This window comes from Phytophthora infestans, genomic scaffold, assembly GCF_000142945.1.
Source record: "Phytophthora infestans T30-4 supercont1.27 genomic scaffold, whole genome shotgun sequence".
NCBI lineage: Eukaryota > Oomycota > Peronosporomycetes > Peronosporales > Peronosporaceae > Phytophthora > Phytophthora infestans.
Genome location: NW_003303732.1, coordinates 1,720,779 through 1,742,035, shown reverse-complemented (window position 1 = coordinate 1,742,035; position 21,257 = coordinate 1,720,779). Strand labels below are relative to the sequence as shown.

The window sequence follows — 21,257 nt, the reverse complement described above, 5'->3', positions numbered from 1 at the left end:
AGAGTGAGCTGGTGGATAACATTTCAGCTTGTCCTGATAATGAAAGTTACTACTTTTTTTGTTTTGAAACGACAAGGCTTTAGGCTGCATGGAGCTTACAGCTTAAACAAATGGTAGCCGCAAAGCATTTTGCTATTCTCACTGACCAAACATTAGCTCCAAAGAAAGCAGAGTTTCGAGTCCATCGAAGGCCCAGCGCAAGCGCCGAGTCAAGGGCTCGGCAGAGAATTGAAGACAACGTCGTCTCCCTAATGAACGCTGGCGGAAGACGCAAGCCCACTGCGAACATTATATCGTGATCCTAACAAGATACTCCACGGCTGGATATGCAACGTACTCGGATGCAATTTGAAGCTGAGCTGACGCTAGAGTCTGTGCGAATCGTTCGACAAGATGAGCTGTGCGACCATCTCATCCAGTGGCCGGGTAGACAAGATGGGCATATCCAGACGGAGACCATCCAGTTTCATAAAGTCAGTGCCAAGATTTAGGTCGGCACCGGCGTGGTGAGAATGACGCATACCACGAATTCGAATGCTACTTCCCAGCCTAGTGTCACCTTCACAGCTGCTACGCTCAATACCGTTGATTTCGCATAACCAATTGCCACCCCGCTTCCCTCTTCAGGCTGCCCGGATTCGTCTACAAAGGGGAACAAGACGTTTGCCTCGCTTGCACGGTAAACTAGCTGTGGCGGCCCGGCATTGCCAACCCAGTCAGTGTTTACGGGCCGCCGAGGCTAAATCACTCGGCGTATAATGGTCTTGCAGATCTTCTGGTACTTATGACTTGTCGACGGAATTCTTCTCGAACATGGCCAACTTTTCGTATCGACAGAACAACTCACATTAGCCGACTTCGTAGCCTTGTTTGCAGGACTTGCAGCGTCGTCGGCATAACTGAGCTAAGTGCCTCAGCCTTCCGCAAGGTGCGTTAGGTCCGCAATGCGACTTGCGACGTGGACCATCCCAGTGATTTGACTGATCTCGACGGTCATAAGGACGCGGAGGTCGACTCGCTGAGTTGCCATGACTTCTATTGGAGTCGTTACGGTCGGCCCCCGGTTTCGCCTGACGGTTCTAAGGCTTCGCAAGCGTCCTTGTAGTCCCAATCTCCCACCGAGCCGTAGCCACTGGACCGATCCTGGTTACTCCACTTGCTTTCTGAGCTAAACGAACACGGTGGCCGCCGGTGCAAAATCATCTACTTCTGAATATGCCTCATCGAATGCGACCCTGCGATTTTACCTTTCGCTCCTACGGCTTATCCTCTCCTCGCGGCGTCAAATACGGCGGTCATCTTGGAGAGACTCAGTGCGTCGACTCGATTTCTTCCGCAAGTCGATATCGTTGCTTCTTCGACTTCGTACATACGATTCGACGATTGATAATCTGTTCCACCTTTTTGATGTCTTCCGGCTGGAGAGGATACATCTGAATGGAGAGATGGGAGAGGACGAAGGCATCATTAGCCTTGATGCTCTACCCGCTGTTGATGCTTCACTAGTGCTGAACGAGATGACTGTTGTCAGGTTCAACAAGGCGTTGAAGTTCTGCAATTTTACTTAGGACGCTTTACTTAGACATAGGGAAGAGTTGAGCTCTTCCTTCGTTGTGGAGAAAAACAAGAATGCACTGCGCGCGAAGTGGATCAGTGATCCTGAAAGATCCTTCGGATCCCTTCCACCCAGGGGTGAAGAAGTATGGAGACGTGGTCTCGAAGCGGGTGATGTCATTGGTGGATCTTTCGCTGTCGTGGGCGGTTGACTTCAACTGTCGTGACAAGTGGCAGATTTGCATCGATATTCATTCGCGACCGGCACTCCCATCCCAGCTAAGCGTTCGCAATGCAGTTTAGCTACTAAGTCGCAGCTCCGCATAGAAACGTTAGGTATAATCGTGACACCCCCGTCCCAACAAAGTGTTCCAGATGCCGTTTTGTCTACTAAGTGTATGAGAAGGATGTAGAAGTAGTACAAGGAGGAGGAGATAGAGGGTTAAGGCTTCTAACTCATACATATTCGCTTTCAAGTCTCCATTCATCGACTCACAACGGCTACAAGCATCCTTTGCGTCATATACTCTTAATTGTTCCTACTATCTCAATGGCTCCAAACCATGCAGCGACTGCTTGCAGGGTTTAGTCATCGTTGTACAAAAAAACGAGTCTGTGCGTTCTTAGCAATAGCGATTTGTCCGTAATACTGGTAGTTTTGAATAAGTAATTTTGCTTTCAGAACAATCAATTGTTGCAATATAGCCAATCTTGCAGTCACAATCATTTTTCATTAATAGTCAGCGCAGACAAAATATCCTACCGCTTCAGCAATGCCTGCCATATTGCGTACGTGAGAGAGGTTATTGAACCCAGCGACTTGCACCGTGTTTGTGTTGCGAGTTTGTTAATTAAATATGACTAGCCGAGTGCCGCCGCTACGCGGCGGTAGTTTAGGAATAAAAATATATGCTTTGGCCGGATAATTATTAAAAAAAACTACCTAAATTGTTTTTTTTATTTTATTTATTTGGGTCAGCATCATATTTCCTGATTAAAAATTATTAAAAATATTCTCTTGAATCAAGATTCCTGATGCAATTTTTCATTATTGCTAGCTATCACTGTATCTTCATCTTCCACCCAAAACCACCTGCACTTCAAATAAAATTTATACAAACGCTACACAATAGTTTAGTTAGCGTCGTGCTCGATGTCACGGGCCATTTCTGAGCCACTATGAAACTTAGCTCAATGATAGTAATGGTCTGTCCAGCTTGCACTACTTACCCGCTTGTACTGCCTATTTGAGCTTGTACAGTAAGTAACTAAAGATTGTTCACTTTTCAGACAAAACTCAATGAAAGCTAGAAACTATTCAAATTGTAATTTTTTATGAATGCAGCGTTCATTTTGTGCTGATTCAGAATTAGTCATTAGACACTCGATTCTGTGCCAGTTATGATTAAATCGTTTAATTACTGCGTCGCAAGACGCCTAGCTGTTGTTGTTCTTGACGGTAGTGCTTTTTTTTTGATAGTTATCGATAAATTCAGGATTATTAAACGTCATTTAGGCTCCAAGTTTGTTAACGTTTCTTATGGGGTCTACTTAGCCAACTTGAATTAGCACTTCTCGTGTTTTGTTGTTGTCTTACCGCTCCATTTAAAATCGTATCGTACGCCCCTGTCGGCGACACGTCCGCCAGTTATGTAGTATCGGGTTTTGCAGTCTAAACAACTCTTAGAAAACAATGGCTTACAGCAGTAACACATACGAGTTCATTTTGTTCAATCTAAAACTTTCTATCTTTATGGATCAAGTGACAGCGTTTATTACCACAGCGTTGTTCTTACGGCCAGTTCTTACGGCTAGCTTCTGCTGTAGATGTACTACGATTTGGCAGTTCAGTCACCTCACTCTCAGATAATTTATTAATATTTCTACATCAAAACAGCTGTAGTTATTATCGTCATTGTAACTTGCAGAAACTATTAAGTACAGAGTATTACGTATATTAATAGTATGTCCTCAGAACTCGCACTCCTACGTGTAGCCTAATCACCTTGCAGCATTGGAGGCGTCTTTAGGAGCTATTTCATTTGAGAATAAGTAGCTCTGGTTAGCACTCAAATAAGCAACATGCATCAGTGAAAATGTAAAAATTAATACGTCGTAGTATTAAAATGGTGCCGCCTTGGGATAATGGATAGCCTCGTGCAAATCTCAATATGTACACTGTCAACCACATGAATTTAATGATGTAAGCTACACAATACAGTTTTAACAAATTGGAGTCGCCTTCGCTCCGCTCGACAGCCGATGAAAATGGTTTAAAATCTGAGCGTTTCGTGTGACGGACGGACGGACACCGTGCTAGCCTTGATAGTTAGGACTAACCGGTTGCTGCCGCTACGTGGAGGAGTGGCATGGTTTGTTGGAGATGAGGTGACCACAAATTCAAGTACTTCGAGAGCGTCGTTTACCCCAGTACGTCGTGGATTTGTGTACTTAACCGCTTACCACTCCGTAGTCTCATGTGGCCCGTACGATACCGTGGTTTGGTACGCTTCCGTTGCTTCGAACTACTGGTCGGCGTCCGTGTGCTTCCTGGCTTCGTGGCTCCCTGCCCACCCGTGGCCCACGCTGCTTAGTGGCTGTCCTGGCTTCGTGGGCTCATCCTCTCACAGTGCTTAGTGGCTGTGTGGTAACTCCTTTGGTCTCATGCGCTCCCGTAGTACGACCCTCTTTCGTGGCTGCTAGATATTCCGTGCTCCTAAGGGTTTTCGTGGATTCCACAGGCTTCGTGTCCATAATCATTTCTGGTCGATAGCGCTCCATTTCTGGTAACCTCGCCAATGAATGCTCTTCCGAAGTATTCTACCGCTGTGTGTCGCGCTCCCTCCATCTTCCGCGTTATCAAGCTATCATGCAATCGCAGTGTGGTTATGCTGTCTATGCTATCGTGCTCACGTAGTATATATGTTTTGCCAATGTTATCGCGTTCTACGATAGCTACGTGCTCTGCGGTGTACAATCGTGGCCTTCCGAAGCGTTTCCCCGTGATTTTGTGGCTGGTAGGCCGTCCGAGTAAACGTGTTTTAAAGTAGTATCGTCCTCAGTGGCCCGGTGATCTCAGGATCTACACTGCTATCGTGCTCCGTGGCTGCTTGTCCTCCCATGTTCTAGTGGCTGAACCATCGTCCATGCTATCGTCCTATCTCTTGGTGTCGCGGTTCGTCTGTCGTCCAAGCTATCGTTATCTACGGTAGTATCACGCGCCCCAGTGAGCTCCGGCTCTACCCTGGTATCGTGTTTCAATACTCGACAACCTCCCGTTTATGGTCTACCGCGCCTTCATGTTTGGTCGGTCGACTGTGCTCCGTGTTCTTCTGTGGTGTCAGGGGAGAATTCCTGTCCGTGCACTCTTACCGTTACGTTTTCTACCGTGGCTTCGAAAGCGCGTACTCTTTTGTAGTCCGTGCTTTTCAACATGTTGAAGTAACATTTTTCCAATTACCTTCCGTCATCCGTACGCTTCCGTTATGCTCTTGCCATTCCAAGGTTTCATGGTAGCGTGCTCGTCCGTGGCTCGTGCTTTTCAGAATTGCTAGGTGCCTTCGTTAATTTAGTCCTCTTTCAATGTTCGTGACCTTCCGTGCTTCATGTCGCTCCTTCTATCCCATCGTGTATATAGCCTATCACAGTGTTCCTCTGTGTTTCGTGCTTCTGTTCAATCACGTGCCTCCACGACAATATAATCACAAACACTGCTCCAAGTGCCTTATATTTGGGCTACGTATCGAGATGGAAAATGAGCATATTCTATAAGGGCCGCACACTGCGCGCATTTTTAGCGAATGATGTTCTATTTTTTGTGGCGGTGGAGTGGTATGTGTGAGTGTAGAGAACCCACTATAGTCATATCTTGAAAGTTTATAGAAGTTAATAATAATTACAAATTGTGAATATGTTCCTGGCGAAATAAAATAATAGCTACATGTATAATACTACTTCTACAAAAGATCGTAAACAAAAATATGAATGAAATTAAGCATAGTACTATGCAAAACAATCTTTTAAGTTAAAATATAATAAACGCACTACGATTTTTAAAATATTATTTTTGTTTAGCAATAAGTAATATGTAAGACGAAACGTGCGTCACCAGGTCCTACAAATTTTATTACCAGCTCATCCTACAAATTTTAATACCAGCTCATAAGAACATATGATACGTGTGTACACGCTGGCGAAGCCTAGTAAAAGCAAACTAACCCGCACACACGCAGCACCCTATGTGTGGCCCGGCGAACCGCAGCAGAAAACGGGGCAAAATGAAATTTAAATGGTGCATTTAAGTACGATGTGTAGTCCACATACTGTGTGTACACAGCACAATGTCGATTTAAGCCAATGGGCGCCACCTTCGATGCGCTCGGCAGCTTTTTAGCGCAAATGACGCCGCCTTCGCTGCGCTCGGCAGTCAGTAGAACGCGCGTATTAGCGTGCGTTTTATTAGCCCTAGCCGCGGACGGACTGACAGACAGACAGCACATAGGGGGGAATAAAAAAATTGAACTTATTTTTTTAAATCAAAGAACATGTGTGAAGGATCTTTTATTCATAGATGTATTTTTTACCATTTATATACAGACAACGAGGGTGAAATCCTCCACCATCTGAACGCCATCCTCCTTCGTAGCTCTTTTTTTGACGACAGAAAAATCCGTCACAGAGTTTAATTGGTAGATACAGCGAATTATTTACCACAAAAGCAGAAAACATTGACTGTGATTATATTCCAACTATCAGAAACATTGAAACAGCTTTTTTTTAAGCATTTTGCTACGACCTCTTTCCACGCCTCGATCGTCTGTTGGATTGTAGCTAGGCGTTTTTTCGCCGCCTTGTTATCTGCTTTACGCTTATTCAGACTTCAGCCCTCGATGCTCATAGTGTTCGCTTCGTTTGGGTTGCTGTCGGCTTCGTTTGGCACCACGCAAACGCACGCAAGCACTCTCCATCGCAGATGCACTTGTCCCAGCAAATGCAATCCTCCCAGCACAGGCATGTCTCCCACCGCCCACACTTGCTTTACCCAACTTTGCATCCTTTGCCGAGTCGTCAGTACTTTACGTATCTGTGTCCGTCTCCGCGCTGATGTCTGTCTGCCATTTGCCCGTAATTTTCGTTTTTAAAGGTCCCATGACCCCAACGTCTAGTGGCTGGCAGACCGCGGTGCTGTTATGTGGCAGCTGGAAAACCAGAGCTGTTGTACAACATCAACTCCTCCCTTGGATACGTGTACGTGGAAGTTATCGAGGATAAGGACTGATGGCGCTTTAAGCTCAAGCTTCAGCAGCTCTTGAACGTCGAATGACAACACGGTGGCATCCATCTCTTGTACTATGCACACATGACCGACCGGATATGTTGACAGATCCTTATTTTCTATGGAACCATTTGACATCGCACGCAAAATAAAAAATAGGAATATTTGCTGATGCTTGTGAGGCTCTGCTCGTGCCGGTGTCGGGGGCTAATTACAGCGCTGTCACCTAAATCAGTGCTGCCACCAGCTCTGGTTGATTCTACGACTCCCTCCGAAGAAGAGCTATCGCTATCGCGATCACTGTATGTGAATCCTTCTTGAGTATTCAATAGTAGCGGATGTGTACTTGGACTATCGTCCATAAAGGGTTGCAGCTCGTTAAAACTTGGGCATCTTTGTAGTATTGCGGCTCGTAAATCCCTCTCCGAATTCACACCTTGGCCAGTGCTGGCTAACCAGTCAGACACCGAACGGAAGCTGGTCTCAATACCGAGAATCTTGTTCATCACGTCCTTTGGTGCTCATACAGTGGGCACCTCACTATCTACGATAGCGTCCACGACCTCAGTTGCTAGCGCTTACTTGGTCTCGCCACTTTGCCCCTCTCCTCCCCTGTAGCGGTTGTAGTTGTTCTGTCCGTTAACCACTTAATCAATACACTTAGAGAGCTGACGCTTGAGCCTGGACCATCGTTGTGCCACAAAACTTTCTTCTTAGCAGGCTGCTCTATCGAAACCAGCCTACGGGCCTTCACAACAGCATTATAACAGCATTTTCTGCAGACGCTACTGTCGAACAATTCTTCGGCTCCGAACGTTGAGAGCATTGCAGCCAAGCAAGTGCGATGTATGCTGCGCTCACATCCGTGACTTCCAATCGATAGTAATGCCGATTCATCGGTGTTGGATATTCTGTCCAAAACGAGTCCAACTTTGTCCAAATTATCCAGAAACAATTTGCTGTTTTGGTGATAAATTACCATATTTATCCAAAATCTGTCCAAAACAGATGCGTTATTTTATTAATTACGGATCTAAATATTACATTTTTGCTAGTTAAAGTAAGGCTGTAACGGTTGGCGTGTAGTGCGTTCTCGAGCTAGGGCATTACTTCATTCAGGCATTTCCCAAATGCTGCACGAAGGGAAGGAGTACGTGATTAGGACAACGAACAAAGTCACTGGCACCATCTACTATAACTGCCGTCATTTCCGACAAGGCTGCCTTGCAAAGCTGATATCAAAAAGAGAACACGTAGGCGCTCGCGGTGACCACAACTGCGAGAATTTACTGCCGAAACAAGTCGTGGATGTGCGGTGTGAAATGCGTCAGCAGCTCCAGCGAGCGGCCCTAGAATCAGCGTCTGAAGCTCCATCAATGGTGTGGGAGCGTGTCCGCTCAGCATTGAACAACTTACACAAAGGAAGCACGCTGAACGCCATCCCAAAGCTGCAAGGTGTCAACATTGTCAAAAATACCCGCAAGGGTATGGGTTGCGATATGCTACACTCGCTCGACAAGACCGAGGCGCGCTGGCTCAGCGACTCGGACAAACGCTCCTTTGTGAGGTTTAACACTGGGTTCTCTGTCAAGAATAAGGAGCGCCGTATCGTAGGATTTGGGCACCCAGATCTAGTCCTCAATAACCCGCTCGAAAAGTACAACCGCGACTTCGGCGAGAAATTTGGGCGTGGAGCTCATCCAAGCTTACTAACGTTCATGGAGACAGCTAAAGCCGAGGCACTAGGTTACGTGAGCCGCATCCATGACATCAAGCTGGGAATTCAAACAGCGCCTCGCCACGCTGAAGCTGTCGTCACTCAAGTTCCAGACGACTACATGAACTTCATGTAAACAGTTTGAACAGCTTTTGGACAGTTTGGATAGCTTTGGACAGTTTGGATAGCTTTTGGACAGTTTGGATAGGTTTTGGACAGTTTGGACAGTCCTGGAAAAATATACAAAACAATCTTTTAGATTATTAAATCTGTCATTTATCAATTGGACAATTTAGACATTGTTGGACTCGTTTTGGACAGAATATCTCCTTCCGATTCATCAGTTGTAGCCTTCGCAACGCGCCTGCATGCCTTCCACTTGCACGGCGCCATATAGATCTGCGAGTGGATCTGCGACTGTTCTATTTGCAGATCGCCGAAAAAAAATGAAGCTGCTGCTGCCCAACTTGCGCGACTTTTGATTCTGGACACTGAAAAATATTCCACCCAATCGGAGCGCCGGATTTTTTTTGACTTGCTGCGGCAGAAAAAAAAGAGCTACTGCGAACATTGACTACCCCTATTCTTTACTTAAAATTTGTTTTAGATTTGAAAGAATCAAATCTAATCATATAAAATACAACAGTCGGCATGAGCTGTCGTAACAGCAGTCAATCGCCCGGAGTGATTTTGTGCACTCTTGACCTCGGCCGATCCTTTCCGACCTTCTACTGCCGAATTTTATGAAGATGGCATACCGAAATACATCGCTGTTTCATCGACGTTTACATCGCATCCAGCGGAAACGATCTGTCACAAAATTTCACTGCAAACTGTCAATGCATTTCAATCATTTAAGCTTCATTTTGTTTGCATATTGTGGCTTTTGTCCTGTAAATCCATGTCTATCACGCTCGGTAGGTAAACAAATATAAAAGTAGAAACCGAAAACAAGTAGAAAAAACGAATTGTCGTGCTACAAACCTCTGACAAAGCTTCTTTAATGCGCCTAGTCTATTCTTAACGCTCTCCTTAGCAGTAAAATACCGTCTCACATCGTGGCTGCACCTTTTTTAAAGTATTACTTAGAAAAATTGTAGAAACGATAGTAAAAGGAACTAATGCAAAATATGATTTTTCCCACTTCTCTCCTCACATCCATCATAGATGTTACTAAGTCGTGTACGAAGGAAATTAGCGGCGCTGCGCCCTGTCCCTTCAATTGTTTACTTGTTTGGGCACCTGAAAACTTTTGAATGTTCTTCTTATCGTCTACCCAGTCGCCAAGGGTCGTGCGAGGGAAACTTTGCTTCTCTGATGCTGCTTTGCAGCTTTTAAACGCCTCAACAGTCGCGATTGGCTAGAATGATATAAGAGCGCTGAGGCGCCATTTCCAAAGTGAGAGGTTTTAAAACTGCTCGTAGGAGCCTCCGGATGTGATTCAATGTTTCATTGGCTAAGAAAGTAAGGTGTTCAAATCGGTTTTATAAAACCTCAAATGCTTGTGGCGGATTTATATGGTGTGGCAGATCTCACCGTCGTTGTCCGTATGGAAGTCGACATGAGATACAACAATTAATTAAAAATAGGTTTCATTCTGTATGATATTATATAAGGTAAAACGCTCTGTAAGTATAAAAGTAGCAGATTGGGGAACGATTAGACGAATGTTGTAAATGTTGCGCAGACTAGTCGCTAATATGTATATAATGTGTCGCCAGCTGTATATTCAGTATTATTAAGCTATAGAATACTTTAAGTATTGTTTTCGTACTGTTGCTGTGTACAGTAGTCCCATTGTTCTTGGTACCACCTCGTACAGAAGCTGGGGATTCTCTCCCCCTAAATTCTACGCGAAATATGTGAGAATTTGATAGTTAGTGAGAAGCAAAAATGCAGATCAGAGGAACAATGAGCTCAAGAAAATAATAAGGGGTTACGGACGCAATCAAGTGAAGCGTCCTCCTTGGCGATATATAAAATTCAAGATCAGCTGGATACCCACCCTTGTGTCGATGACGGTGTGCGCCTGCCGCAGCTTAAACGCTCGCCACCATAATAGTTTTCATCAACCCACTAGCCCCGTGTCCGTTTTGCGGAATCAGTGCAGCTAACGTAGACGACAGAAGATTAAAAGCGCTGAGCGCGTCGAGATTAAGGGATCGCTCGCACAGAATTCGCTTTTGGCGCTCCGTTACAACGAGTCTGGCTGTTGCAGCGGTATTTTGCCCCAGATTAATGAAGAGATGTCGAAGCATGTCCCTTGAAACAGGAGGATCGTTGCCAATAATTCCAGTCATCATTCTGTCGAGTGACAGTAGATATACGCCAGCCTTCGCGAGTCCTTTCATCGCATTATCCGGGCAGCACGCTTCAATCAAGGGCACGAATAGCTCTTTCGAAAGAGTATTACCTCTCCTTTCCGATATGGTACATAATACGACATTGGACTATTATTAGTACTCCTAACGGGCATTCACTTTACAATTCATTTTCCTTATTGACTTGTTTTTGTAAAGAAAGCCTATGATTCGAAATATGTCCTGGCCCAAATATGTCTAATTACGGGTATCATCACGACGTTTTCGGAAACATGAAAACATATTAATAGCATCCGGCTATGTAATTCATGAAAATACAGCGAAAAGGTTTTTAGAAAACAAAAAACTTGTATTCCGCACGGTATTCGTCACCTACCGGTATTTCCACCAGTATTTCGCTAACCTCGCCATCCATTTTGTGGCCAGTATCGTCATCGCAGCCATGTTCGCATTCTCTCGTCTCGCTCGCGCCGCTCGCCCGGCGGTGTCTCTTCCGGCTGCGCGCTGCGTGTCATACGTGGCGCCACCGCGTGTGTCTGCCGACAAAAGTTACCGCTTCGGTCTTAAACTGGACGACGTGAAGCCCGAGGACGAGGATGAAGCGAAGGCGCTCGAGCAACTAAAGGGCGTGCTGAGTCTGCGCAACGCGTCGCAGCACGAGCTCAACAAGGCGCAGGTGGCTACAGCCATCGAGACGTTCCAGCGCTTCCCGGGCGACACTGGCTCCAGCGAGGTGCAGATCGCAGTGCTGACGCAGAAGATTCTACGCAGCACGACCCACGCGCAGGGTCACAAGAAGGACCATCACTCGCGACGAGGCCTGATCGCTATGGTGGAGAAGCGACGGAAGCTGCTCAAGTATCTGCGTCGCAAGGACCTGCACAAGTTCCGTGAGGTGGTGGCGGCGCTTGGCCTCCGCTTCACTTAAGGTGTCTACAGTAGAAGGAAGTAGGCAGGAGGTAGAAGGGTAGGACGGAACACAAAGACTTCGTAAAGGTAGAACGTACTACTGTACTTGTGGCATTTTAGTAATTACTATCGTCGTCTTCATCTTCCTCGAGAATTGGCGCCTCTTCGCTCTCCATGAGTAACGACAGGATGTCGACACATTCGGCGAATGACACGAGCGTGTCACTAGCAGCGCCGATTTCTTGCAGTAACTCAGCGAGTTGATCCTCACTCACCTCGAGTTGCAGCACGTCGATGAGGCCAGACAGACGAGAGCACGGGATGCAGCCACTTCGGGTCTTGACAGACGCCGTGTCGAGACTCTCGGCGAGTGCAGCGCTCTGTTCTGCCAATAGAGCTGCAAACTCGCTCTGGATCAAGCGCAGCATCTGCTCGTCAAAGACGACTACGCCCGGCTCGAGATCTGTCGCGGCCATTGAGCTACGACGAGTTGCAACAGCTGTATCGACTGCACTCTGAATGTAGCCATCATCGGCTTCAAAGGCTCGTTCGCGGACACGGTCCTGACGGATACTGGCGACCCCTTCACTTAACACTTGATTTGGGTATGCGAGCTCCAACTGCAAATGTAGCCATTTTAGTGAGAGTAGATGGCTAAAACATCGACGACGCTTACCTCTGGAAGTTGGAAAGCGTTGCGACTCTCGTCGTCTCCAAGCTCGTCGTCATTGTACTCGGTGTCGTCATGGTACGTGCCACATTTTGGTGCCCCATCGGCCCACTCGCCTTCGTAGATCTTGCGAGTGGCCTTATAGAAATACCGTCCTGGGCCTTCTTTTCTGTCGTTAAGCCAATGACCCTCATAACGATCACCATTTGCTGTTCAATTTCCAAGTGAGTTGTTCGTTCAAAATGGCTACATCAAGCTCCTTACGTACCCAACACTAGCGTTCCACGTCCAGATCGCTCATTATCCACCCATTCTCCATCGTAGACGGACTGGTCCTCACCGTTGACCATCCTCCCATGACCATGACGCTTGTTATTAAGCCACTGCCCCTCATACTTCCCGCCATCTTCGTTGAAAAACGTGCCACGACCGTCTCGGTGGTCATTGCACCACTCCCCGGCGTATTGTTTGCGCAGTTTCTTCTTCTCCTCGACCCAGTAGACCCCTCGACCCTCCCGTTTGTTCTCGACCCATTCACCTTCGTATTTGTTCCCGTTCGCGTACAATAGAGCGCCGTAGCCATGTTTCATGCCATCTTTCCAGTCGCCAGTGTACTTGCCTAGCAGAGTATACTCGATCTTCTTGGCAGATGCAGCCATGTTGGTAGACTCCATCACATTCGTGTAGCTTGGCAACTTGACCTCGCCCTTCTTCGGCTGCACCCAGTACACCGAGTGTCTAGGGCCATTCCGGGCTGCTAATTGTTCGCGTAGTCGACTTGCAGACAGAGAATTACCTCGACGGCCGATCGCGGGCTTTGCACTTGTCGTAACCTTGGTGCTCATGGTATAATAGCAGGAAACACCAACTGCCCCTGTGTAGCCATTTCAACAGCAACCTTAAAAATACACAGGTAAAGTTCATCGTCAATTTTAGAACATGGCTACATTTAGCCATCACATCGGCACATGCAGTCTACGATATGGCTTTGATAACACGATGCTGAGGAGTATCACTGGGGCCCATCACGCGTGATGAGTGCTCCATACAAGTTCGGTCTGCGGTCGCGAACAAGTCCCCAGCTAGCTCGTCGTACATGGAACTTCTCGAGGTCAAAGCTCTCCACCAACACACCTTCGGACTCCCGATCGGCAATTTTGAGCTGTTAATACCGACAGACACCGGGTTAGCAGCTGTGAAGTGGACAATCAAGTGTCTGTCTGACAAGCACGCACCATTTCGCCAGTCTGGCCGGTGATAAACGAGGACCCAACGAACGTAACATGGATACCGTCCACGACTTCGGCACCCACGCGGTTGGAGCAGATTACAGGCACCATACTCGCCGCTGCGTGTCCCTGCATCACACGCTGCCACTGATCACGAGCGTCGAAGTTGGGGTCGTAGTGGTTGCTGCCCATTGCACTTGGATACAGCAGCAACTCCGCTCCTTGTACTACCAAACTGCGAGCCACTTCGGGGTACCATTGGTCCGAGCCAATGGCTACACCAATCTTGCCATAATGCTGCCAGATATTACAAACATTTAGTACAAATGCTCGAGGTTTGACGCCGTTGTCTTTAACGCACCGTGTTCCAGACTTTAAATGAGTCGTCGGACGGTGTGAAGTAGTATTTCTCATTGTAGCCAAGACGGTCTATCAGATCGAATGAAGGATAAATTAAGCCATCACAACCATTGTAGCCATTTACTTCGAATGTACCCACCTCCAATGTGCATCTTTCGCACAACACCCAGTACCGTTCCATCGGCGTCGATCACAGCACACGAGTTGTAGTATGAGTTTCTGTATCTCTCGAAGAAACTGATGGGGATCACCACGTGCAGCTCTTTCGCCAGCAACGCCATACCCTGTACGAGTGCAGACTCTTCCAGCGTTGTAGCCAACTGGAAGTTGCCGGCGTTGAGCTCAATAGGGAAGTACGAGAACTGGAAAAGCTCCTGAAGCAGAATGACTTGCGCTCCACGGGAGCTGGCAATACGCACGAGCGACTCGGCCTTCTTGATGTTCTCCTCGGGGTTGCCACAGCTCATCTGCGTCGCTGCCACCGTCATCGTCTACGAAAATAAGAAGGAAAATACGAAAATAAGAACAGCCACAGCGACAATGATTAGCTCATCTTCGAGCAGCTCCGATAATGGCTACTTGTACCCGTTCGACGGAGGTGGACGGTGCCTTATAGGCCGAAGTGGCAACGGTGGAGCTGGAGCCCAGAGAGCTCGTGGAGGAGCCGATGCGGCTGGAGGCGTGCATGAAGAGCGACTTGGCGTCCAGCGGGGAGCTCCTGCAATGATGGATTTGGACAGGCGGCGGTACGACGCTTTGTGAAGGAGCATAGTGAAGACAAGAGGGTGCGTACAGTTGGCGACACTACGATCTCGGATCTAACAAATGCTCAGTAGTGTTTTGATGATAATAACAAAATCTCAGTGCTTCAAGAAACATTAACTGAGCGTTTGATAGCGGATAGTTGATGTCAGGTCGGACATTCAAAGCGTACTAAGATAACGCTGTAAGTGGTACATTTGTACTGACTATCAGTTAGTCTGAAACCTGAGTATGCACGCAGTGAGGACGGGAGTGCACTGCAGGGCCTCGCTGTCTTGCTCGCATGTGTAACGATGGTGCATGCTTAGTAAGAGCACTTGTGTGGCCCATTCTGTATCATTCTCGTAGTTGCAGCAGCCAGAAGTGTCAACTCGGCAGCTCTCTAGCAAATGACACCTAGGTGTCTTGTGCGTGGATACTTCGCTTGCAGTTGCGGCCACTGTACGACGAACTCATCTGCTACGTAGTAGAGCAGTTTGCCAGTGAGAGATAAGTGCTGTACACGCGCGAAACTCTCGCAGAAGATGATCTTCGAGTCTGTCTGGATGCCCAACACACGGAACAACAGCACCGCCGCGCAGATCGGGATGCAAGTGCCTGGAAGCGGCCAAAACGCAGCAAACAAGGGGTTAAGAGCTAAGAAATAACCTCTAGCCCCCTTAATCTTCTTTAACGCACCAGGTCCATTGCAAAGCACCAATTGCGGGCGACGGTTGTACACCAGACCCAGACACGACTGGAACGAGCGTAGCGTAGTCCACACTGTAGACGACCACGACTGCCCTACCTGGTGGAAAATAACGCACAGATCGTCAGATATTATATTCACAACATTGCACAGCGTTGTCATCGCGTTGCACCTCTCGGCTGCGTGGGATAATGGCGAAAGAGTCTCTCTGCGTAGGCTTCCAGTCCAGTTCGGTCTTGGCCTGACTGGTTTTGTCCGTCTCGGCCACTACGAATGTAATAGGCGTATAGATTTCTCTCTTGAGTCTCTTCATAAGCTTAAGCAGCTCCGTCGTGTGGCCGCCAGAGCCCAGTACAGCCATGACGCGGATCTGGCGCTTCGCATTCTTGCCATTGGCCGCATTCTGCTGGTAGAAAAACGACTTCGAGTAGCTGGAGACACACGCTTTGACCCGCTGAGGGACAACCACCTGCCAGACACGCAAAGCGATCAGTGTAGCCACCAGGAACAGCGCGCCAACGAGACGTAGCAACAGTCCGAGCAGCTCCATACTTTAAATGCCCTCGTCAAATCGATATATAGGGTACGTTTTAGGGTACGTGAAGGTTACAGATGGGGTACGTAAAGGCAAGTTTTTTAAAATGCATGACAAGCTGATCACTTCCGAATCGTCCTCGTAGAACTCAAGTGGCTTCAAAGGACCGATAAAATGGGTTCATCAGTGCTGCAGACGTATGTGGTGTGCACGAGTGTGCTGTACTTCAAGTTCCTGCGTGTGACGATGATCCAAGCCAAGAAGACGTTCGAGGCCGGCGGTCGCGCACCTGAAGATAAGGCTCTTCCGCTGGCCAAGGGCCGTCCGCAACAGACGTACGGCATGGACCCGAAAGCGACAAAGGACGAGAAGATCCTTAAGGCTCGTGAAGTGGAACATCGCTGGCGTCGCATTGTGCAGAACGACCTGGAGTCCATTCCGCTGGCTCTGGTGGTCTTTGGCATCGGTGTCGCTATCGAGGACCGTATCAACCCGACCGTGCAGATCGGAGCGATGGCGACGTACACGGTACTGCGTTGCTTCCACACCGTCGCCTACGCCAAGAAGTTACAGCCACACCGGGCCTGGTGCTGGCGTCTCGGCGTCGTAGCCATCGTGGCAGGTGCCGTCAACGCTGTGATTGGCGTGTACGCATAGGAATCGAGCTGTACATGTAGATAGGATTAAAAGACCATAAATCGAAGAAAAATTACAGTTAAGAGCTGAGATCATGGCTGTATTCGAGTACCCATGCGTTTAGTCAAGCGATGCGCTTGCTGTTTTTGTGCTGACGATTCGTCAGGTAGATGTACGCATCAGCTCTAAACTGCCTCAGTCAAGCAACAGCAACATCCAGACGTTCGGTTTGAAGGCATTCGGCCTCCGATCTGTCAGGTGTTGGTTGAACTTGTATCCATATCAACACCATTAACTTAATTGAGAGACCATTGAAACGTAACATGTCATTCGATTGGCTAAAATACAGTACCAGTCATTACGTATCCGGCTTCGACACTTCTAACCTTTGAAACGGGTCTACGAAATTGAAAGCCTATATCGCCTCGCTCAAATTCGTCATCGCCACTGGAATCCAAGCCACCAAGATTTTCGATGTAGGGTGCCGAACACCCGAGGACAAGAATTTGGCTCTCGCTCAAGGACAACTACGGGATGTTCAGCGATGAAAGTGACGTGGAGCTCTTGAAGGTAAGCGAGATCGAGCACCGATGGAAGCGCATCATCCTGAACGACCTCGAGTCCATCCCTCTGGCGCTGCTGGTGTTCCTCGGAGGAGTGTTTGCTGGCGGCAACAGCGAGTCATTCGTCATATGTCTTGTCAACTACACGTTCGTGCGCTGTTTCCACACGTACGCCTACGCCAACATGCTGCAGTCGCATCGCGCGTGGTGCTGACGCATCGGTGGGCTCATGATCATCACCAGCGGCGTCAACTCCATCGTCGGCGTCTTCCGTTAGTGAGCGAGTGACTCTAGCTTCTCATTAAAAACCATAAGATCAAGTAGAAACTGGAAGCTCTTACTGCTGCAATTTTTATCTTACCGCAAAAAAAAGAATTAATCAATCGTTTGTCTCCCGGTTAAGTTTTGCCAATCAAGACGTGGTACCATCCGTGTCAACCAATGACGGCCGCGCCATTCACGCCATTAGGTTCTGGTCTTCGAGATTGTGAGAGGGTTCTACACGTCATCCATGATCAATTGTCCGCCGTGGAAGTCGCTCCATTCTGTATTTCTCCTCTTCTGAAACAGCACAGCACCATGTCGGCGTCCACCGAGCTCAAGACCTACGTAACCTGCGCCGCCGTACTGTACGTCAAGTTCGTGCTGGCGACGGGGATCCAGGCCACCAAGACGTTCGAAGCCGGAGGTCGTCCGCCAGAGGATGAGAACCTGCCATTGGCCAAGGGCAACCCCAAACAGACGTACGGACTCGTCACGGCGCCAGAGACCAGCAAGGAAGAGAGCGAGAAGCTCCAGACAGCCAAACTCACGGAGCTGCGCTGGCGTCGCATCGTGCAGAACGATCTCGAGTCCATTCCGTTGGCGCTCGTCGTCTTCGGCGCCGGCGTGATGGCTAAGGGCAACCCGACCGTGCAGATCGGCGCCATGGTCGGGTACACGGCAGTGCGCTGCTTCCACACCGTGGCGTACGCTAACGCCATGCACCCGCATCGCGCGCTGTGCTGGCTGTTCGGCGTCATTTTCATCACCACGAGCGCCGGCAACGCGCTGTACGGCGCCTTCTCCAGTTAGACAGATAGGCACTGCAACAATACCATAAATCAAAATCACGCGCTTGCTGTAGTCTTCACCATTGTCTTGCCATTGCACAACGTCAAACGGCAAATCTCCGTTATCGTACTGACTGACCCTCTATTTTTAGTGACTGATACGGCAGCGTCAAGGACGACTGTCACTTCCTGTCGACCTCAATCCGTGCTGTGCTGCTAGTGGCTCATAATTTTATCCGCTTCTGCAGCTCCGTTCCAATTCCTACACAACCACGGTCGCAGGTAATGTGAATGTACGAACACCGATGGCACGTGTGATCGTCAACGACCTGGAATCCTCTTCATCTTTGGCTGACGACGGGTGCACTACGGTAGAGCAAGCAAAAGTACGAGGTGTCTGGTATGCAGGCCTGGTCACGGTGACAACCAGGCTGGTTGACAACCGGTGTGATGCTGGTTACCAGCATCCTGTGACGGCCACCAGACCTCCATCATGCCACATCATCACCAGACCTCCATCATGGACTGGTTGATCTGCACTCAACTCTGTGACGTGTGACATGCTGGTCTTTGTAAACGTTTGTAAACGCGTCAACAGGTCCCACGTCGCCTGCCCTGCGTCACGTCCCGGACGTAGCCGATCATACCCGAATTCGCCAAGAGATCCACAGTACAATGATTGACGCCAACACCAAGGTCTACATCGCCTGCAGCTCCGTGCTGTACCTCAAGTTCCTGCTCGCCACAGGCATTCAGGGCGGCAAGAAGTTCCGCTCGGGCGGTCGTCCGCCCGAAGATGCCGTGCTCAGTCTGGCCAACACCATTGGCAAGGGCCGGAAGCAGACGTACGGCCTGGACAAGACCGACGACGAGAAGGTGCTCAAGGCCCGTGAGGTTGAGTACCGCTGGACGCGCATCGTGGGCAACGATCTTGAGTCGATCCCCTTCGCGCTCTTCATCTTCGGCGGCGGTATCCTGGCCGGCAGCAACCCCACGGTCCATGCCGGCGCAATGACCGTCTACACGGTCGCTCGCTGTCTGCACACGTACGTGTACGCACACGCTATGCAGCCCGCTCGCGGTATTTGCTGGGGCATAGGTGTGCTCGCCACCCTCGTGGGCGTCGGCAACGCTGTCGTCGCCATCCTGTAAGCTCCAGCGGCAGTGGAAGTGGTTCTGTTAAGAAGCTCGTCTGTTTTCAACTAAAAGAGAATTTGAACTGCCTTGTTACTATGGTAACAATCGTTTGAAGTGTTGATTCACATGTCGGTTGGTGTGCAAGGTCTGTTTACAATCTACTCGATCGGTAAACACGCTGCTCGGGGCGCTCAGCTCCGGGACTGATCAGCTAATAAAAATGACATTAAGCTCGAATTATCCTGTTCAAAGCTCCCTCGGTAGGACCGTCATAGTCGAATTGTTTGCCTCAAACACACAAGAAACTCAGTAAAAGATCGACATCGCTTTCAAAATGGTGGCGACGAGCGCTCGTCTGGGGTTGTCAATTCGATCGTTGCGATCAAATACAGTAGTCAAGGTGCAGTAGTTACGCTGTCTAGCAATAACAAGAAACTCCGAGGGACAAGAAGCCAGGATCGAAGCAACAACTTCATTGTAACATTTAGCTAGTACATGGTATTTAATAACCACACTTGACATCCACAACTACTTTTCAAAAAAACAAAAACAAAAAGCGTTTCTCGCTGCTCATCCACGCAACGCCCTTGCGTTGCCCTTCACTAACGCCGCAGCTTGGGCCGCCGCTTTAGTCACGCTCCCATCCATTGGGTACGTAATGTGGGCCATCGTGTTGAAGCCGTTGGCACACACCGGGTCACCCAAGTTGCAGAACTCGATCGCCTTGGAACCGTACAGCTGGCTGGATCTTGCGATGGTTTGGCCCATGAGCTTCAACGGGTTGCCGAATGTCACGATGGCCTTGATACGAGGCGCTAATTCCTCCGGGATACTTGCACCGACGCCGAGCATCGTCTTGATACCGATGGCGATGTCGGTGACGCTAGCCCCTTGAGAGTACCCGCCAAGCACGAACACAGTGTTTGGGCACTGCTGAGCCACGGCTTTGACCTGGTTGGTCATGTCGGTGGCACCCGGACCGGCACTGGTTTGAGCTACTGAAGCCAGGTAGTTGACTGCGTAGGACGAGACACTCAGGCCTGCGAGATTGGACTTGATGCCGCTCACCAATGGTGTCCCGCAGATACCAAACCCAGGCATTTCGCCACTTCCACGAGCGAAGACGATGTGGACGTCACTGCATTGGGCGGCGACGTTGACGGGACCGGTGAGCAGCAGCATGAGTGCACTGAAGACGACCGAGCAAGATGACGAAAACTTCATTGTATTGACACTTGTGTAACTGAGGACTTGATCAGGATGAGAGAAAATTGAGAATGGTTCTACTGGATTCGTTTTCAAACAGCAAAACGGAGGTCTAGACGTTGAGCGTTCGTCTTATACCGGAATTTCACCATGCGGCATTCAAAGCAGTCATGCCTGCTTGCTGCGGGCTCCAGACGGTGTCACTCCACATGCAGGATGACCGCAATCTACAATTGATCTCCGATCTTAGCAAACTTATTGTCGCGCCGGATTGCCAAGGACAAAAAATTGACTGCAGACAGTTGATGCTACATTTGCTGACCGCAATCAATATGGTGAGCTTTGACCTTCGGGCTGCTGTTGGCCAACATCTCGTACGGATAGATACTTGAATATGATGCATGCACCAAGAGAAAACGAGTTCATGCTGTTTCAGCGAAAACAACAGCTTGGTCACCTTTTCATCTGCGTACGCATTTCTGACTTTAACGTGGCACATCTCACACGATCAGGCGAGGCTTGCGGAGTTCGGTTTTTGACCCAATACTCTTTTAGTATTGAGATGAGCGTTCATTTTAGATTCGCACTTACCCACGCAATGAACAAAATGCAAGCTAGTGCTGACAGTAGTTTTAGGGGGCGT

At 48.7% G+C, this 21,257-nt stretch overlaps 8 protein-coding genes across 8 annotated transcripts; 4 read left to right on the top strand and 4 right to left on the bottom strand.

Annotated features, from left to right (window-relative positions):
* Positions 1-10,561: 10,561 nt before the first annotated feature.
* Positions 10,562-11,879, top strand: PITG_12839 (uncharacterized protein; the record flags this gene model as incomplete). The annotated part of the gene is made up of 3 exons (XM_002900170.1): positions 10,562-10,569; positions 10,684-10,766; positions 11,203-11,879. The coding sequence occupies 3 exons, from the start codon at positions 10,562-10,564 to the stop codon at positions 11,793-11,795; spliced, it is 684 nt and encodes a 227-aa protein (XP_002900216.1).
* Positions 11,880-11,892: 13 nt separating this feature from the next.
* PITG_12838 (uncharacterized protein) lies at positions 11,893-13,291 on the bottom strand (the record flags this gene model as incomplete). The annotated part of the gene is made up of 3 exons (XM_002900169.1): positions 11,893-12,396; positions 12,453-12,655; positions 12,715-13,291. 3 exons carry the CDS (start codon positions 13,289-13,291, stop codon positions 11,893-11,895), a joined length of 1,284 nt encoding a protein of 427 aa, XP_002900215.1.
* Positions 13,292-13,458: 167 nt separating this feature from the next.
* Positions 13,459-14,790, bottom strand: PITG_12837 (N-carbamoylputrescine amidase; the record flags this gene model as incomplete). The annotated part of the gene is made up of 5 exons (XM_002900168.1): positions 13,459-13,608; positions 13,682-13,972; positions 14,037-14,104; positions 14,175-14,526; positions 14,621-14,790. 5 exons carry the CDS (start codon positions 14,720-14,722, stop codon positions 13,459-13,461), a joined length of 963 nt encoding a protein of 320 aa, XP_002900214.1.
* Positions 14,791-14,975: 185 nt separating this feature from the next.
* On the bottom strand, positions 14,976-16,035 carry PITG_12836 (UDP-N-acetylglucosamine transferase subunit ALG14; the record flags this gene model as incomplete). Its single annotated transcript, XM_002900167.1, has 3 exons — positions 14,976-15,394; positions 15,476-15,584; positions 15,658-16,035. The coding sequence occupies 3 exons, from the start codon at positions 16,033-16,035 to the stop codon at positions 15,180-15,182; spliced, it is 702 nt and encodes a 233-aa protein (XP_002900213.1).
* Positions 16,036-16,162: 127 nt separating this feature from the next.
* Positions 16,163-16,692, top strand: PITG_12835 (uncharacterized protein; the record flags this gene model as incomplete). The annotated part of the gene is made up of 1 exon (XM_002900166.1): positions 16,163-16,692. The coding sequence occupies one exon, from the start codon at positions 16,195-16,197 to the stop codon at positions 16,675-16,677; it is 483 nt and encodes a 160-aa protein (XP_002900212.1).
* Positions 16,693-17,721: 1,029 nt separating this feature from the next.
* Positions 17,722-18,293, top strand: PITG_12834 (uncharacterized protein; the record flags this gene model as incomplete). The annotated part of the gene is made up of 1 exon (XM_002900165.1): positions 17,722-18,293. One exon carries the CDS (start codon positions 17,799-17,801, stop codon positions 18,291-18,293), a length of 495 nt encoding a protein of 164 aa, XP_002900211.1.
* A 653-nt stretch (positions 18,294-18,946) lies between these two features.
* Positions 18,947-19,423, top strand: PITG_12833 (uncharacterized protein; the record flags this gene model as incomplete). Its single annotated transcript, XM_002900164.1, has 1 exon — positions 18,947-19,423. One exon carries the CDS (start codon positions 18,947-18,949, stop codon positions 19,421-19,423), a length of 477 nt encoding a protein of 158 aa, XP_002900210.1.
* A 555-nt stretch (positions 19,424-19,978) lies between these two features.
* On the bottom strand, positions 19,979-20,632 carry PITG_12832 (cutinase, putative; the record flags this gene model as incomplete). Its single annotated transcript, XM_002900163.1, has 1 exon — positions 19,979-20,632. One exon carries the CDS (start codon positions 20,630-20,632, stop codon positions 19,979-19,981), a length of 654 nt encoding a protein of 217 aa, XP_002900209.1.
* Positions 20,633-21,257: the final 625 nt, after the last annotated feature.